Source organism: Ostrea edulis, chromosome 2 (genome assembly GCF_947568905.1).
Source record: "Ostrea edulis chromosome 2, xbOstEdul1.1, whole genome shotgun sequence".
NCBI lineage: Eukaryota > Metazoa > Mollusca > Bivalvia > Ostreida > Ostreidae > Ostrea > Ostrea edulis.
Genome location: NC_079165.1, coordinates 57,975,526 through 57,995,622, shown reverse-complemented (window position 1 = coordinate 57,995,622; position 20,097 = coordinate 57,975,526). Strand labels below are relative to the sequence as shown.

General features: G+C 35.2%; 1 protein-coding gene across 2 annotated transcripts in view; it reads left to right on the top strand.

Moving 5' to 3' along the window:
* The first annotated feature begins 1,111 nt into the window (after positions 1-1,111).
* LOC125680349 (cubilin-like) overlaps positions 1,112-20,097 on the top strand; it is a 31,960-nt gene continuing 12,974 nt past the window's right edge. The window contains exons 1-7 of one of the 2 annotated variants that reach the window (XM_048919845.2): positions 1,112-1,224; positions 8,350-8,397; positions 8,495-8,521; positions 8,629-8,829; positions 9,117-9,218; positions 9,347-9,459; positions 15,266-15,366. In XM_048919845.2, the coding sequence (XP_048775802.2) occupies positions 8,358-8,397; positions 8,495-8,521; positions 8,629-8,829; positions 9,117-9,218; positions 9,347-9,459; positions 15,266-15,366 (584 nt within the window). In that variant the 5' untranslated portion in view covers positions 1,112-1,224; positions 8,350-8,357. The remainder of the gene's footprint in view (positions 1,225-8,349; positions 8,398-8,494; positions 8,522-8,628; positions 8,830-9,116; positions 9,219-9,346; positions 9,460-15,265; positions 15,367-20,097) is intronic. The other variant, XM_048919844.2, reaches the window with a different exon arrangement.

The following is a 20,097-nucleotide window of genomic DNA, read 5'->3' as shown; positions in this document are numbered from 1 at the left end:
TGCTCTCTTTAATTGAATTAATGCGCGCATTAAATCAATTATTGCTCTCATCAAATGAATTAATGCGCGCTTCAATTCAATTATTGCTCTCATCAATTGAATTAATGCACGCATCAATTGAATTAATGAGAGCAATAATTGGTTTAACACGCGCATTAATTCAATTATTGCTCTCTTCAATTCCTTTAATGAGAGCATCAATTTAGTAGAAATATTGCTCGCAATAATTAATTTAGAGCTCGGTATAAATAATTTGATGATCTCTTTAATTCAATTGAAGATATCTTTAAATCATTTACAATGCTTTTGTATAAGGAATTAATGCGCGCATCAATTCTTTTAAAGAGAGCAACAATTCAATTAAAGATATTAATTCAATTGTGGATATGTTGAATTGAAGACATCTTTAATTATATATATTGCTCTCTTCAAATGAATTAAAGATATCATTATATCAAATGAAGAGAGCAATAATTGAATTAATGCGCTCATCAAATGAATTATTGCTCTCATCAAATGAATTAATGCGCGCATCAATTCAATTATTGCTCTCATCAATTGATTTAATGCGCGCATTATATCAATTATTGCTCTCTTCAATTGAATTGTAGCACGCATCAATTCAATTGTTGATATCATTAATTCATTTGAAGATATCATTAATTCAATTGAAGCGCTCATCAATTCAGCTGAAGAATTAATGCTATCATCAATTCAATTAATGCGCGCAATAATTCAGAATTGAAGATATCATTATTTATTTGAAGAGATTTTTAATTCAATTGTTGCGCGCATCAAATGAATTGATGATATCATCAAATGAATTGATGATATCATCAAATGAATTGATGATATCTTCAAATAATTGAAGATATCTTCAATTATTTGAGTTTATGTTAATTTGGCGCTCCATAGATGACAGCTTGTTATTTTCACGTGTCTCATTGACGGAAAACACCATGTAATTTAGCAACGCCTTTTGAAATGTATTTGTATCCACTGGAAAACTCTTCCCAAAACAGTGAATTCCCGCTATTACGAGACAGAGTATTACAAAGTTGATCTAGACCCATTTTCAGATTATTCTCTTTGCTTCTGCCTATTTTTCGCGTATTAGTAAGCGACATCTTACAAGCGTTTTAAAGATAGGTGTCAACGTAATCACATGACCCGTGGGTGTATGACCTAGAATGTAGAAAAAGGGAAACTACAGCCACAGTACAAGTGAGAAAAATGTTTTGGCAATGTTTGTTGTAAATAGGCAGTGTCATGTCTCATGACTGATGTAGTTCTATATATGCAAAGTATGATAACGATGTTTTTGTGGTAATTACCCCCAGTAATTAAAAAACATCTCTTTTCCAACTTTCCAAAACATAGAGTGTATATGATACACATGCATCCCGTACAGAATTTATTAACCTCGTCACATTTGAATCAAATGTGATTCAGCGGTGAGTGAGGTTTGAACAGTATGCAAATGAGGCAACTATCATGAGAGTATGTTTGATCTCTTCTCTTCTAACTTGATGAGAGAATTTCAAATGTGAAACTCACGTTTGAAAATACATGTGTGCAATTATGTAGAGTTGCTACTTGAGTTTAACTAAGTCCGTAATTCTCATGTGATTCTTACGTTGGGATTTTGAACTTAAGAAATTTTATTCCTAAAATTCAACCATTAGAATGTCAAAGTCCAAAATCCTCATGTGAGTCTCACATTTGAATTTCGGACTTAGGAATAGAATGTTATTTGTTGGAGATATTTTTGTTGTGTATTCTACATATCTACAATATATTGCGCTTTTTTCAAAAGTTGTTTTATAGATCAGAGGACACAATTTTATTGTTATCTGAAATTTTTTTTAGATTATTAATGTCATTATTTCATATGTGATGTAATAAAAAACTAACATTATGTTTGGCAAACTTGACTCTGTACAGTCAGCTATAATTTTTTTTTATTTTTATCATTTCAATGTTCTGTAGTGCATGCTTAATTGTTCATTAGATTAAAAGTAAATGGCATGCTGCAAATGATTGGTCTTGGCAAATTATGATTTTTAGACGAGCATGAAATTTCAGCAGGTCCAGTCCAAAGACTATTTCTACTTACGTAGCTACTTATAGCTACCTATGTATTAAAACTTACTCCATTTAGCTATTTTTACCTACTTTTTCCTTTACTTGCATTTTGTGGCCAAATGCAGGAAAGGTACAATATGGTGTGTACCAAATTTCTTGATTCACTTACACTGACGTTCATCGTCGGTGTAAGTGAATCAAGAAATTTGGTACACACCATATTGCACCGTTCCTGCATTTGGAAATACTGCTGCATACCACAAAAATATTGGACAAAAAATTATGACTTTCTAACCTTTCAAATTTGCATTAAAGGGACTGGTTCATGATTTTTGATAAAAATATTTTTCATTTTTGATGTTAAACATTAGAAATATAACTCATTTAATGTTGACAGCCAACATTTTGACCTTCTGAATGCATGAATGAAAGCAATATTTTAGCCTTAAATATGTGTTATGTAAACAAAGACCCGAGTCTTTTTATGTAAACAAACAAACAAGTGAAATATTGATTTTGTAATACAATGCATCTTAATTTTGCATAGTCACAAATTTTAACTTTTAGATGACACATTTCACCCCAAAAATGCTTGAAAAATGAAAGATATAATAATACTTAGATCAATATCCATTTCTTTTGAAAATTCCGTAAACAATAACATATCGCAATCTTTGTTTACAAAACAATTAATAAACTCTCTAAAATGAGCTTCTGTGATGATGTATAACCTTAATTTTCATGTGAAATCTTTCAAACACATTAGACAGTAGATTTTGATCATTAAAAGTGAAAAACAAAATTTTGGGTAAAATCGTGAATCAGTCCCTTTAATAACTACACCCAGTTCCATTTTCTAGGAGCTTTAATGGGATCAAAGCTACGTGATAAGAAGTTTGGAATGTCTTACAAATCTGTATTAATGTTAAAGTTTACCTTCATGCATTTATACATTAAACAGTGTTAAAGGTTTTTGGGGCAATTTTTTATGCATTTCCTCTACATACTCCACCCTCGTAAAGTATTCAAATTTACACTCCGAATTTTGCTGTGTACATGCACAACATGATACATAAAACGACTGACCTGTTTAAAAGATATGCCTTAATTATTGTTTATTTATATTTTAAAAAACAGGTACTGGTAAAAGTTGGTAGAAGTAGCTACCTTAAGTAGGTTTTAATACGTAGGTAGCTGTTCAGTATGGTGTCGGTTTCAATTTCTTTGCTCAGTAAAGATGTTTAACATGCAAGAAAGGAACTTTCTCAACATTGAAAACATCACTGTTTTGAAGAAAAATGCAATCTCTTAATTAAGGACATGTACGACGTTTCTGACATTTTCTCTATAACAATTTTTTCATCTCTTCGATGTGAAGAGTTCTTATATGGTTTCTGAAGTAGGTTTAACTTTTATATTGTAGTAACATTACAATACTTCGTATATCAACTTGTACCTCAAGATTTTTTGTAGAAAGGAGATGGAATACAAGTGAATTGTAAATGAAATGTCACAAAAAAATTATATATTATCAGATTCATCCTATTGAGCACCCCTACCCCTATAAGCACCCCTGGGGCTTTTTTCAACTCTCAAAAATTAAGGGCCCCCCTTTGAAATACAGTACTACTCACCTTTCTGATAATAGAGTTTTTAATATTTTTAGCAAGCTTTGTTCTGCACTGAATTTCATAATGCATGGTATCTCTAGTCCACCAATACTGGTATCTTCGGAGTAGCGATAGTTTCCATTTACAATGCATTTCAAAGTCCCCCCCCCCCCCCCATGTTTTAATAAAGAATGCTACAACTTTACTTATTTTTCAAGGCACGTGTCCAACTACTGCATCTTCCTCTACAACAGCAACCGCATATTTATCCATAGGATTGTTGATCTGTCTTTTGTTTCGAGAGTTTCTCCCTGGGATGGATCCCAGATATCTCTGTAAACATGAAATCCCCTAATGCAAGAACTAAATTCATACTCGGCCATAGTTGCACTGCGAAAGTGAAACCGAAAGTTTAGTAAATCGTACGTGGTATTAGTCAATGATGCTAACGGTGTGATGTGTTGACTTTAATGGGAATATATATCAGCATAGAGTACTAAATAACCACCACCCACCCACCCCCTCCAATTTTCTAAGTGTCCGGGGTGCTCAATAGGATGAATATGATATTGAGAAACGTCACATGCCCTGAATTGTTATGTTCACTGAGACTGTTGATGATTGCTGTCATGCATATTGTAATTAAATTCTGTAAGCTTTCTGAATATTTCAGTATGAAAGTTTTTATTTCTTATGAAAGCAAATTGATAGGTCTTATTGTCAATATATAGCATCTGTGCCAATATTGTGATTTTCCTCTTGCAATGATTTGATTACAATTTACAACTTTTTATTATAGTTAGAATTTTGTACGCACTAGTGATGGGCTGATTATCGCTGACAATCAAAAGTCAGCTGCTGGGACAAGGGAAACATAAATTGTAAATTTCAGAACTCCAGCACCCCAGGGGCCCTAGAGGCAGGGCAAAAACTACCAAAGATTGACCAATTTTCAAAAATGCTCTTCTCTACAACCACACATATGTTAGAAAAACTAAATGCAATGGATGTAGAGCAGGAAGGCTTCTACCAAAATTGTAAATTTCATCGTCTCCGGGGTAGGGGTTTTGACTCTATGGCAGGGCTAAACTTCATATATAGACTAATTGTTTATGTTTTAAATTAAAACACTTAAATAACATCTTCTTTAGTGTTATTGATACTAAATTGAAACAAAATGGCTATTTTGAAAGAGCCGGTAGTCCTTTACCAGCATTGTAATATATAATACATAGGGGGCATGAAAAACAATGGTACAATGCATCATTTATGCATCCATTCTTATGTAATGTAGATGCAGGTTTGTTTAAATCATGATTTTCAGGACAATGATGGGAGCACAGTACCGGGGTTCAATGCTTGATGATAAATTTTTTTTATAAGAATTGTTACAAACCACAAGTGTAAATATATCAAATTGAAATGAGAGTATAGCTTTTTTAGTGTGGATTTAAGTTTGCTCATAATCCACAACTCCTTGAGTGATTTGCGGGCACAATAGAAAATAAAATCTAATTTTTTTAAAATGTCCTCGGGAACAGGGATACTTCACTACATGTATTTATCAATCTCTTATGTAAAGATTCTTCATGTAGTTTATTCAAACCATGTCCTCTGATGATGCATGGCCACAATAGGTTCAGTGTTTTAATTAGAACTAGTTCTTACTTATTAAGACTTTGAAGGATACAGTTAGTTTGAATAATATTGGTATGTTCTCGTGTAGTTATGTCTCCCCTCTTTCAGGGGGAGACATTGTTTTTGTACTTTTTGTCTGTCTGTCACAAAATCTTGTGAATGCTTCTCCTCCTATATGGCTTATTGGATAGACTTGAAACTTTGTACAATGCTTCATTGCCATTTGTGGATGTGCATGTTGTCTGGACAGGAGGATCCAATTATTTACCTAAAAGTTATAGTGGATCTAAGAGGAGTGGAGGATGTTAAAATAGTTTGTGAACACTTCTCCTATATGGCTTAAATTATCCGATAAACTTGAAATTTTGTATGATACTTCAATGCCATTTGCAGATGTGCATTTTACAGGGACAGGAGGATTCAATTGTTGTCCTTAAAGTTATAGTGGAACTGAGGGGTGGAGGGTGTAAAATAGTTTGTGAACACTTCTCCTCTGTGGTTTATCGGAGTTCATATTGTTTAGTTTATGTTCCTGCTCATGCTTTTTCCTCCACACCATGCAGTACATTAAAGGGAGGAGGTTTCATTTTGAGCACTTTCAATTTGGGGAGTTAGGGAGACATTTGTTTTTCATAGATTTAAACAATCTCTAGTTTAGATTAAATTTTCTTCATGCCATAATCCTGAAATCAAATAAAGTCCCAATACTCCTATCAAAGAGTAATTTGAATTATCCCCTTTTATGGGATCAGCCAAAGGTCAATTGGTGAATAGCCAAGTTTTCCTTCTTTACTCTACCAAATGTAAGATTAGTTACAACTGTGGGTTATAGCTAATTATTTTAGTTTTCATACTAGTTTATGGGTTTCTTCACCCTGGAGAATATCATTGTAATTAGTTGCAATTGATAAAAACAATAGCAAATGTCAAAGGTACAGGTGAGAAAATTTAGGGAAACAAGATTTTTTTACTGTAAAATGACAGAAAAGGGACATAACTTGTGGTGAAGTATGAATACGTGGATAGTTTATACTTCAAGCACAAAACTGATGAATCTTATATTTGTATTTAAGTAAGGTGACTGTTGGGCCTGAATGGGCCTCTTGTTTGATGTTCTAACCAGCACAACACTAGGAATAAAAAGATATATGCATGTGTGTCCTATTTAATATTAAACACAATGTCGCTATAAATTCATGAAATCACTCAATACCTGTATGAGATATTTTAGTTATAATGATATACAATGTATTCAAACCCCAGACGTGATCAGACTCGCAAGTTATTGCATCCTGTTTACTTAATGTAAATTTTACTGCAAGATTATTTTATGCATATTTCTAGTTTATTAGACATTGCAATCACCATGTTCACTGAAGCTGAAAGAAAATTTCAAATGTTAATGTGTACAGTTTGATGCATGTGGTAGAAAGAAAGTTTTATTTGGATCCAGAATTTACCCTTTAATTCTTGTGAAACTTTTCTTCTTTTAGAAGCATTGATACATAAACTGAGCTAGGGTTATAGACAATATCAATTTGGGAATGATTTTTAGTATAAAAAATGTCAATATTACCGTGATTTGGGGTAGTTTTTCTGGTGATTATGCCTTTAAATCTCACCTGTATGATCTCTGGATACAGTACCTGCATCTAGAATGCATGATTAGGGATTTGTTGTAAGAGCTGAAATGTTAAGAGTTTATTATTTGTTTGTTAACATAGTTTATAATTTGACCTAGATTAATGCATCAGATGATGTTGTGATATAGAATTCACATAATTGTTAAACATGGCCCACAACCTTGTGAATCTAATAAACTTTAGATCTGTACCTGAGCACGTCTATTCTTTTATATGTCTCAAAAGCTCTCCTAAAATTCCAAATTTTCAAACAGGATGGGTTTTTAGCTCACCTGAACCGAAGGTTCAAGTGAGCTTTTCTGATCACATTTTGTCCGTCGTCTGTCTGTCTGTAAACTTTTCACATTTTCGACTTCTTCCCCAGAACCACTGGGCCAATTTCAACCAAACTTGGCCAAAAGCATCCTTGGGTGAAGGGCTTTCAAGTTTGTTCAAATGAAGGGGCTTGTCCTTTTCAAAGGGGAGATAATCACAAAAATGCAAAAATAGGGTGGGGTCATTTAAAAATCTTCTTCTCAAGAACCACTGAGCCAGAAAAGCTGATTTTTACATGAAAACTTTCTGACATAGTGCAGATTCAAGTTTGTTCAAATCATGGCCCCTGGGGGTAGGGTGGGGCCACAAGGGGGGGGGGATCAAAGTTTTACATACAAATATATAGGGAAAAACTTTAAAAATCTTCTTCTCAAGAACCACTAAGCCAGAAAAGCTGAGATTTACATGAAAGCTTCCTGACATAATGCAGATTCAAGTTTGTTGAAATCATGGGCCCCGGGGGTTGGATGGGGCCACAATAGGGGATCAAAGTTTTACATACAAATATATAGGAAAAATCTTTAAAAAGTTTTACATACAAATATATAGTTAAAATCTTCTTCTCAATAACCACTGAGTCAGAAAAGCTGATATTTACAAGAAAACTTTCTGACATAGTGCTGATTCAAGTTTGTTCAAATCATGGCCCTCAGGGGTAGGATGGGGCCACAAGTGGGGGGGGGTGTCAAAGTTTTACATACAAATATAGGGAAAATCTTTAAAAATCTTCTTCTCAAGAACCATTGGGCCAAAGAAGTTGACATTTACATGAAAGCTTTCTGACGTAGTGTAGATCCAAGTTTGCAAAAATCGTGGCCTCCAGGGGTAGTTGGGGCCATAATAGGGACTAGAATTTTACATGCAAATATATATGGTAAGTCTTCAGATATGGGCCAAGGTGACTCAGGTGAGCGATGTGGCCCATGGGCCTCTTGTTTTTAATAACAGGATACATGTGATATCTTTTTAGTACAAGTGCCGCTGTATTGGTTTGAACAGTGAAAGCATCGTGTGTGTGTGTGTCTATGTAACACCTTTTTTTTATTTTGTGAATTCAGAAGAAAAGATGAAAGAGATTTACATCTTCCCAGGTGTTTTCCTGCTAGGTAAGGCATTGTGCTTTTATTGCGCAGTATAGTTAATCCAACTTTCATAATGTTACTCCTTCCAACACCTATCAACTTTTAAACATTACTTTTTCAGTTCTTCTGAGTGCACATGCAGATCCAGGTTTGTTCATTGTGTGTCAACAAATCATTTTCATCGTTTTTATTTTTAAAAATAAAAAAAATCCATGACAAGATTTTATTTGCACTTCTTAATTGAATTACATAAAGGTTGCAATAAAACTTTGAGCCTCACCGATGAGACACTAGTCACAGATCTGAATGAGACATGTTCCTGGACTGTGAAGTCCCCAGCCAAGACAAACATAGTGGTGCAGGTGAGCGTTCTTCATCTAACGGACCCCAGGGATTCGATGTTACTGCTAGACAAAACAGCACTCATTGCATCCTATACAGAGATGGATAAAAGTGGTAAAGACAAATCAATTTTATCAATGTTAATATCATTACTGGAGAAAAAATATTCTGTTACCTATAGTGTCTGAAAAGTCTTTGATGAAATAGATCAATTTGAAAATAGTTTTAGTATTGTGTTTGCATGAATATTGCAATACTTGGTGCTAATATTTGGTGCCAGGCAATGCTTGAAAGAATTTTAATCTAAAGATTTGTGTTTCAGCTTTCTTGATGTGTTTGCATTTTGTTCCAATGTTTGTAATTTAAAGAATTGAGTGATAGTAGTTGTGTTTGCTTAACAGGAGATTTATATGTGAGTAGTAGCAACTTACTCCACATAGAGACCATCTACAACTCCCAAGGACAGTTGCCAAGAAATGTCACTGTGTCCTTACGACCTCAAGGTCAGTATAGGGACAGTTTAGGCTGTATTTAAATTTGTACACACAAAGTTTATATAAGATTATTGCAAAATTTTATATACTAATAGAGAAATGCTATTGTTTTGATAAAGTACTTTATATTCTTACAGTGAATGGTGGAAGGTACACCCAGAGTGGTCAAGTGAAGCTAAATGCCACAATCATCCCCAAGAATGACTCTAACCCTGTCTATTTCCAATTGGTGGCCTCCCCTGGACAACAAGTAAGTTTGTAGTAAATCAGTGGTTTGTGATTTATTGAATACAAGCATAGTATAACCTGTATCATTTTTGTGCCAGCATAAAGCATGTGTAAATATATTCTATACAATGTATATCATGTGGTAATTTTTCAAACAATGTTTGAAAGTATCATGTGCCTGTCAATTTTAACCTGGTGAGATGCTCTTTTAAAAGCATATGTATGATGAAATCAATGAATTAAAAAGAATCTCTTTGAAATAATTACTAGTGTAACAAAGCAAACACTAGATCCAACTTCAGTATATAGCACTGAATGAAACAGGAACTGATGCACAAAAGAGAGGTGTTGATGCACGAAAGCAAGGGACTGACATGAAAGAGAGGAGAGGGACACTGATGCACAAAAGAGAGGAAGTGATGCATAAAAGGGAGGAAGTGATGCATAAAAGGGAGGAAGTGATGCATTAATAAAAGGGAGAAAGTGATGCATAAAAGAGAGGAACTGAAGCACAAAAGATAGGAACTGACATGAAAGAGTTTATGCATGTGTTTTAAATCCTGCACATTTTTTTTTACATACATAAGTTTAGGTGTATTGAAAACAAAAGTTTCACCAGCTCCTACAGATATATCAAATTTAAATATCTGTAATGGAGTTCCTTGTAGTCTGCTTGCTTCAAAGGAATGAGGTGAAATTTATTCATTAGCTGTATGTGTGCTTATATATGCATATACATTTTTTTAATTCTCTGTTTATCGACAATATATTTAGCAATGCATTGTGTATGGACAAAATTTTATGAATTTACAGACAATCTGTTAATACCCCCAATGATGATAGTAAAACAACAATGACATTTTGCTGGGTTACTTCCATAACATGTGACAGATCTGTTCAAAGTGTTTGGCACATCTAGATTTAGCAGTGAGGAGCTTTGGTTTCCTTGGTCGCAGAATTGGCCTTTTCATGGGCTGTTGGCATCATATTCAACAAATCACAGCCAGCGACAGAGCCATTCTGGTATTTTGTCACACTATGCTGTGACCTGATCCCGGTTAGTGCCCCCCATCTCTTCTTCCTGCTCACTGATGTGAAGATCCTCCATCTCCACCGAGGGAAGATTGTAATCTTCCTCAACTAGCATCATCTCCCTGCTGTGGCTGCCGTCGCTGTCTGAGGTGTTCGCACGGGTCTCTTCCTCCTCATTCTCGATGAAAACCCCAATGCTCTGGACAGTCACCTCAGCAAGAACCAGCACCGTCATTGCATCATGGGAGTTGTACGTTACAAAGATGTAATTGATGAGGACTTGGATTTCCGTCCACTTCCGGATACGATACTCATCATACATGTCTCGAATCCACTCCACCATCCCGGCTCGGACCCTCCAGTGTTGCTTCAGTCGAGGAAATCTGGAACTGCTCAGGAGAGACAGTCTGTATTTAAGGTCCCAATGTTTGGAATCTGAAAGATTTTTTTATATATACATGTAATTGACATTTTCTTGCATTGGTATATGCTTTTTGCTCAGAAAGACAGTACCAATGCTCTAAAAGATTAATTACATGTAATTCCTTATGGATGATGGACTACAATGAAAATCCCTATTTTCTGTCAATATGAAATGACAAATTCAGTGTAGTTGTTGACATGTTTGAAGATGGTCAGGTGTTACCAAAGGGCAAAAGAAATACATGTACTAAAGAATTACTAAAGAAATATCTCTGCACATTGTTTAGAACCAGAAATGGCATTCAAAATTATACACCAGATCATTTCCAAAAGATACTGACTGTGAATGTTCAGAAGCGATATGCAAATTTATAAATCCCTATGATCACTCAATCTAGAGACATCTGTCACAGTGGTGTTTTTCATATATATGTTAATAGGTTAGTTATGTTTTTGTTCAATGTCAATGAGGTTGACAATATTAAAAAAGGTAAAAAAAAAAAAAAAAAAAAAGAAGAAGAAAAACTCACAGGGGTTTCTAGTTGGAAAGAGGGCATATTATGATAATATTTCTTGTTTATCTGATCACAATTGTTTTATGTAGAAAGGTGAAAAATGTAGTTCATACCTAAATATAAGAGGAAAACGTGGGTTCATATCGTACACCAGTAGAACCACTGGAGGAATGAGGTATAAAGAGTACAAAATACAGCAAAATAAAGAGGAGTACAACGATAAAAATTACTATACAAAGACCGTTATGGAAGGTCACAAGTCCTAACCAAAAGAGCAGCTGAGGCAGTGATGGTTGTCTTCAGCAGCCACGTATACATAAAATGATGTAAAGTATTTATAAATACTTACCCAATAGGATAACAGGATGAAGTATTTTGCTAAAAGAGCAAGGTAGAACATGGCCCCAATGTAGCCCAAATTTAACTTTCAAAATTCAAAACCATGAAACCTAGTCAATTTTTTCCCCAAGATAATACATAACCTGATGATCACGAATTAAGTGACTAAAGCCACAGGATTGTCACAGATATGAGAAAATTCAAGATTTCATAAAAGAAAATTGCATATTTAAAAAAAATATATTAATATACATACAATTTGCTCAGGTAAACTTTGTCTATGTACCATTTGTATATTCAGAGGTGCAGTTGATATTGGTGTACAAAATATGTAATTTTAAAGGTAGACAAAGGTGTGCTTTATACTTTTTGGACCAACATATGCTTCAAATTTGTCAATTTAGGGGCAAAAGTAGGGAAAATCAGAATTTTCATTAACTTTATGACCTTTCTATGAACTGATGTCTTAGGTTAAAGATGATACTCATTTTGAGATTATAAACAGGATCTGGTTTACCACATAATAATCTTTAGTTTTATCTATGCTGACTTCTCAATAGGAGGGCCATATATATCTTACCTTCTTTAAGAGCCAAGTTCGACTTTGTCTTTCTTTTCAAGCATGTGTAATGTATGCAGATCAATGCAGTTTTAAGCTTAGGTGACTCAGGCAAGCATTGCAACTCATTGTCTTCTTGTAAGTGTAGTAGTGTTAAGTACATGGCCTTCCTACTAGCTCTGGCTAGTGGTTTTTAAAACTCTCTAACTCAATCAATAGAGCAGCCAGAGGTCCTGGGTTCAATCCTCAACAGAGACAAAAAAGTGGTCTCTGTTACAAATTGGCGCCCATGTTGGGACCTGGGTAATCTCTGGTGTGCGAGAGTGATTGCCCCTAGAACTTTGCCTCACAGGCGCTGGCACTCGGGAGAGTGGGGCGTCTCTCTCTCTCTTTCTCTCTCTCTCTCTCTGGAGGGGACAATGTGATAGTGTTAGACACATGGCCTAATCCTACTACCTCTAGCTACTGGGTTAATTCTTTAGCTTGATCAGTAGAGCACTCGACTGTCGTGTCAGGTCCTTGATCAGTAGAGCACTCGACTGTCGTGTCAGGTCCTTGATCAGTAGAGCACTCGACTGTCGTGTCAGGTCCTTGATCAGCAGAGCACTCGACTGTCGTGTCAGGTCCTTGATCAGTAGAGCACTCGACTGTTGTGTCAGGTCCTTGATCAGTAGAGCACTCAACTGTCGTCTCAGGTCCTGGGTTCGATCCTCAGAAAAGACAAAAAACAATCCCTGTTGTAGGGCTGCAACAGGTATCCATAGTAACCGAAAACTGCATGTTGGTTTGGGTTCCATTTTTCTGAATTTCGGTTTGGGTCCAGTTTTTATGATAGAATCATAGTGTTAGAAATCCATTTAAATATAGCATGGTATCAAAATCTAAAATATGCATTTTGATTTCTTGTAAAAGGATGACATCGTGGACAAAACAATGACAGTATGTAAGATATGTAATTGGACACATTTAAGATACGCCACAGGATCAACATTGTCAATGATAAAACACTTATATTGAAAGCATAGAATGGAAATGAGTAAAAGTGACAATGCTGTTTCTAGTCCAAGTCTGCAAGTAATTATTGTAACAAAATACAAATCAAGATTTTTTATTTTATTTAAACTATATTTTATTCACAAAGTGAATAGGATCGGGCAACAGGCATAGCATATTTTAGCCCTTTTTTATTTTTATTTTTGATTTTGAATTGTGTATTAAAATTTTAAAATAGCTGTATACAGACCTGAACTGAAATGCCTGAACCCGAATAAAAAATGCAGACCCGATAATTTTTGGAACTGTGATAGCCCTACTCTGATGCAGATTTGACACCTGACACAAAGCCATTTTATCAGGTTCCAAGTAAAACTGAAGGAAAATACAATAAATATTATCAGTGACTAAAATTATTGTAAAGTCATATTATTTTTCAGTCATTACACTTACTTCTTAGAAAAATTCTGTAACTGGCACATAATTACAATCATATATAGTAAAAAAAAATTCTATTTATTCCATATATTGACTTTATTAATTAGGGACCAGAATGTATCGTGCATCCCCTGTATTCAGGGGAAAGAACTTGTGCTGCTTCGTATAAAAAAAGGAAAAAAAAGTATCCCATTTTATCACAATTCTTGTTGTAAATCATCAATATAAGTGCTATTATGGTCATTTTATACATCACTCTGAATAGGTGACTTTCCAGTTATTTTATGTTCCGTGTAAAATGCAATATTACATTTCAGAATCTGCTTTTTAATAAAACTTAATGCTCAATATCACTGTTTCAATATCATAGTATCAGAGTGTTTTACAATATATACACAAGTTACTGTTGATATTCTAATGTATTTCAAAATTATCAGATTTAAAGAAAGGTGTTTGGTCCTAAATCTTTGATAAGTATATTTTTACCACCTATCACACTAAATGTTCAGATATATCTGTCTGACAAATATGGCATATCTCACCTAACAAGTACATCTGCTGCACTGCTTTGTCATGACATACAATCAGTCTGTGAAGTTTCTCAGCAACATCCCATAGCTGATGTCTCCTCTCCATATCCTCTGCTTTCTATCCAGGTTTAACACTGGGACCTCTAGTTCCCATGCTGTCCTGCTGTTTTTACAATTAAAATATGATTTTATTTGCTCTACATTAACCCAGCAGGAGTTTTGACTTTGTTGATTATGAAACCCTTGGATTCTCACTTCTAGAACTATGTAAGTGATTGGTGTAACAGGTAGCTGTGTATACTGAGGACAGCCACCTGCTGGCTTTCTGGGCTTGTGCACTGGCCAGATAATTACTTCATAATTACCTAGATTAATCTTGTCACCTATGTAATGATGACCACCTGCTAGGGGGACTTTGTTTATCTACCCATTAAATATGCAATCCTCTTACAGAGACAAGCTCTCTATCAGGTTATCTTTTTTAATTGATCATTCTTTTGATCCTATCAGTTTTTTCCCCCAGCTGACATTTTAATACAAACAAATGTCTTTATGACTATTATTTGAGTTTAACCTTAAAGAAAAATAACATTTGATGTTATCAACAAAATTACTCCATTTACATTGTAAATATCCTGGCATGTGCATTCCTTCTGTGTTATGCATAATCTCAATAACATAATTTGCCTGCAGTTAATAAAAGATGTGATACATTTTTTTAAATGTTGAATAATGAAAATGTATAATTGTAAAATGATTAAGTTCATCAAATGTTAGAAGAAAACAGTGTAGCAATGGATGAATAAATAAATAAATGAAAAGTATTGTATAGAAATACAGGAATGAAGGAATAAACATATTTTGAAAATTTATTATTCTTTATTGTATTACATGTGAACTTTTGAAACAGCAAGAATTACATCAAAGTTATCCCTTTCTCCACAATGATTTTGTCAGATTAATGGTACATAATCACAAAGTTCTTTTGTTTTATTGTAGGTGCAGATTTTGGTGAATGAGAGCAATATTTTCCCCACCACTACGATTGCATTTTATGAAGGCCTACAACCCATCTTGGAGAACCTGTTAATCAGACAAGGGTAACGTCAAATAATGTAGTATGCATCATAACACTGATGGTGACCTGTAATATTTCTTTTCTCTTCCAAGTTTATGAATTTTGACAATAATTTTTTTGATTTAATACTGGCTTTTGACATTACTAAATGTTTATCAGACTTTATGTAGATGGTTAGAATCCTCGCATCTGTGAATTTCTCTTGTGCTGGTGATGAGACACACATCCGAGGGGGGGGGGGGGGGGGGGGGGGGGGGGGTTGTTATGTGATAAAGATCTCAAAACCACTGAAAAATGTCTCCCAGTGTTATTTCAAAACTTTTACTCTATATTAAAGGGTAGGCACACAACTCTAAGTACTATTAAACCATATTTAAGTGCTTAGAGATATACATGTATGTGTCAGAAACATGGGAAGTAAAACATTCTACTCCTTCAGGTAGGGCAGATTTAGTGTTACTTCTTATAGAGCATTTCATATGTTGCGGTAGTGCATTTTATTTCCTATGTTTGCTGTTGATGAATTGTCTGACGGTCACCTATCTTTCTGTGAGATGTCACATTGCTGTTGATGAATTGTCTGACGGTCACTTATCTCTCTGTGAGATGTCACGTGAACTTTGCAATGTTAGAGAAGAAATGTTGATAAGTCGTCACTCGCATGACAACTTTGTGTCTTTTGGTGAGTTGTCTTTGAGGGAGTTGTATTCAGTGAGTTGTCATAGACCCATGAAAAGATTAAGTTTGAGTGACTGTGATATAAAAATTTTCTCTTCAAACCACTAGATCTGAAAATTTAAACAAATCATTTTAAATCATGAGTTCAGTGGACCATATGATAGCAAGTCTGCATCTATGATATGTGTATGGGCATTTTGTTCAGTGTCTTGTTGGTTCCTTGGTGTGCTGGGGTGTAAAACTTCTACATTTTATATAGTTTTAGTTGTGTAAATTTTATAAACTGCAGTCATAACATTGTATCAAAAGGCAACTCTAATGAAAGTATAACACATATTGTACAAGAAACTAATTAATGAATATAACATAGTCTAAATTATTTAGTCTTCTCAAGGGCTTCTCACATCAAAACGATAAATGAAATTCCTGGATGACACCCCCAGGAAATTCCTAATGAACCTGTGTTTTTACCGTTGGGCGGACTTACCTTGTACCCGGGCTGGCCTATCAGTACATGGGTTGACACTGTCCTGGCACTAAGTACCTGGTATGACATCATCAGATAAACACTAACTGCTGGAACTCGGATTGACATCATTGAGCAAAGAATGACCATTGGGTAGTTAGAGAGCTAATTATTGTTATGTTACCTCAGGTTGAGGTAACCCTTAGAACTAACCTGAAGCTTTCATCAGAATAAGGGGAAAAGTCAATTATGTGTGAGAGCCCCAATTGAATTATGAATGAAATAAGAGATGTTGGGGGAGGGTGGGAGGGTTAAGCAAGTGAACACTGTTGCACTTCTGGCCGTGAACAAAGAACTATGTACTGTAAGTGAAGTTGAGCTATCATTGGTTATCACTAGTCAAGTGTTCTACCCTCTTGATCACTTGTGTTATCCATTACATAATTTGGACATAGAATGCTGGAACCCGATTGTAACATGATAAACTACTGACCTTTTATTATATCATTTATACTGCTTAATTCTATGTAGATAGGTTTAATGCTTGAGTTTAATTAACTTGACAGAATAAGACAATTGTAGATATAAATCATGGTACATAAATCAATCAATTCAATGCTAAAAGTATGATCATAGTAAATGTGTATATAAAACAAACTTTTTTTTCTAAAGCAGAAATTTCATTTAAGAATTGGAGGGATTGCTGACACTTTGTTAAATCCCACATTTTGTGGAATATATAAACTTTGTTAAAGGTACTATTTTGTCAAAATGACATATCATCGAAAATCAAACCATGAAGACTTGACCTCTATGTCTTTTACTATGGTGCTTGTGCTTCCTTCTTACTATATCGTACAACTTTCTCTATTGAATTGACTGGTTCCTAACACCCCCCCCCCCCCTTCTTTACCTTGCTTTTGAAATTTAATGATTGAAGGAAGAACCAGAGTGGAGACCAATACTTGAAGTGAAACTTGAGTTTCTGTACTGGCTTTTATTTCACCAAGCAGGATTTTCAAGAAAAATTATTTTTTATGAAATGACACATACATTTTTAGGTCACCTGAATTCATTCAGGTGACCTATTGCTATCTGTTTTTGTCCGTCGTCGTTCGTCGTGCGTTAACATTTGAAAATTTTCAGCTTCTTCTCTGAAACCCCTGAACCAATTTCAACCAATTTTGGCATATAGCATCTGTGGGTGGAGGGGAACAAAAATTGTGAAATTCGTGGTCCCTGCCCCCCTGGGGCCTGAGGGGTGGGGCAAAAACCATCAAAATGAGTGTAATTTTAAAAAATCTTCTTCTTTACTCCTGGACATCAAGAAGCCAAACTGTGGGCATAATTATAATGAGCGTTGAGCCCTCTACCAAAATTGTGAAATTCATGGCCCCTGGGGCAGGGGTTCTTGTGTTAGGGTGGGGCTCTATTGGTCATATAGTGAAAATGTAGAAATTCTTTGAAAATCTTCTTCTCTGTCTCTGGGTATTAAGTAGACAAACTAATAGCATGGTAATGATGAGCAAGGATGCCTCTTTATACCCCCCGCAACAAGTTGTGGGGGGGTATACTGGAATTGGGTTGTCCGTCCGTCCGTCTGTAGACGCAATGGTATCCGGGCTCTAAAGCATTATCCTTTCCACCTACCGTCACCATATCATATATATGGACTACCCATGGGATGAAGATGTTCCCTATCGATTTTGGGGTCAAAAGGTCAAAGGTCAAGCACACTGGACATCGAAGTAGCAATATGGTTTCCGGGCTCTAAAGTGTTATCCTTTCCACCTACAGTCACCATATCATACATATGGACTACCCATAGGATGAAGATGTTCCCTATCGATTTTGGGGTCAAAAGGTCAAAGGTCAAGTGCACTGGACATTGAAGTAGCAATATGGTTTCCGGGCTCTAAAGCGTTATCCTTTCCACCTACAGTCACCATATCATATATATGGACTACCCATGGGATGAAGATGATCCCTATCGATTTTGGGGTCAAAAGGTCAAAGGTCACGTGCACTGGACATTGAAGTAGCAATATGGTTTCCGGGCTCTAAAGCGTTATCCTTTCCACCTACATTCACCATATCATACATATGGACTACCCATGGGATGAAGATGTTCCCTATCGATTTTGGGGTCAAAAGGTCAAAGGTCATGCGCACTGGACATCGAAGTAGCAACACTCAGAAAAGAGGTAGTTTATACCTATTACCAACACCCTTTGGGAGATTGGGGTAAGCGGGGGGTATTCTTAGTGAGCATTGCTCACAGTACCTCTTGTTAAAAATTGTGAAAGGTATTAGGGTGGGGCCCTATTGATCATATAGTGAAAATGCATTTTATTTCTTTGAAAATCTTCTCCTCTGCTGCTGGGTATTAAGTAAACAAACTAATAGTATGATAATGATGATCAAGGATGCTTCTTTCAAAACTGAAATTTATGGCCCCTGGGTCAGGGGTTCTGGTGCAAAGGCGGGACAGACCACATAGCTATTCAATGTTTCTTCCATCCAAAAGTAAAATTCTTATATTTAAACACAAACCTAATTCAAACATTGGAAGGTTGTTACATGATACTCAGGTGACCTATAAGGCCCCTGGGCCTCTTGTTTTATGTGCCTGTCTATAGATGGGAAGAATTATGATACAGCAATGTATTATTACTTATTACTGTCCAATCGTTCGGGATTTTATATTTCTATTTTCATTTCTCTCTGTCACATATGAAGTTGAAAGTTGCTATGTACATGTACCTTTTTTGTGGGTCACTCTAGATCATGCTGCAATTTTAGTCCCTTTCGATCTCTATTACAGGAGTTTTGCCCTTTTATTTGCAATTTAATGTTATATGGAGGGTACATTGTACATGATTTGTCTGGTTAACTCTAGCTCCCATAGTTTTCAAGTGAGGACCTTCTTATAATACAGAGTGTTTGTATGGGTATTGAAGATGTGCATATGGCAAGGATTTTGATTTTTTTTTTTTAAATTTGAGAAAATCAGTGGTTGTTGAATGACATGTATGCAGTTTTGAGAAAATATTACATAGAGAGTACATGATTTTGTCCAGCTAACAACTCCCACAAGTGAAGACCTTCTTATTTTACAGGGTATGAATATTAAAGATGTGTATGTGGCAAAGATATAGATTTTATAAAAATTTTGAGAAAATCACAGGTTTTTGAGCTTAGTCCGTGTTGAAGAAATATTACAAAGTGAGTATATGGTTTGTCCATTTACAGTGTAACTCCTCTTTAAGTTTTCAAGCTAAGACCTCTGTAAACACCTTGAAGATGTGCACATTGCATGTATTTTGATTCCCAACAATTTTCTAATTTTCTTTCACGTTTGAAAAAATTGTAGATTGTTGAACTTAGTCAAAATTGGGAAAATATTTACACACAGATCTTTTGATTTGTATATTTACCTTCTGTCACTGTTTTTAAGCTAGGACCTTTTATTCATATGACGCAAAATAAAGTACATGTAAATCACAGCTTGATGATCGATGGCTGATATGTACTACACATGTACCTTCTGTAAAGTTCTACAACTCAAGGTTTAAAGACCGAAAGCTAGCAGGTTTTCCCAGGGCTCGG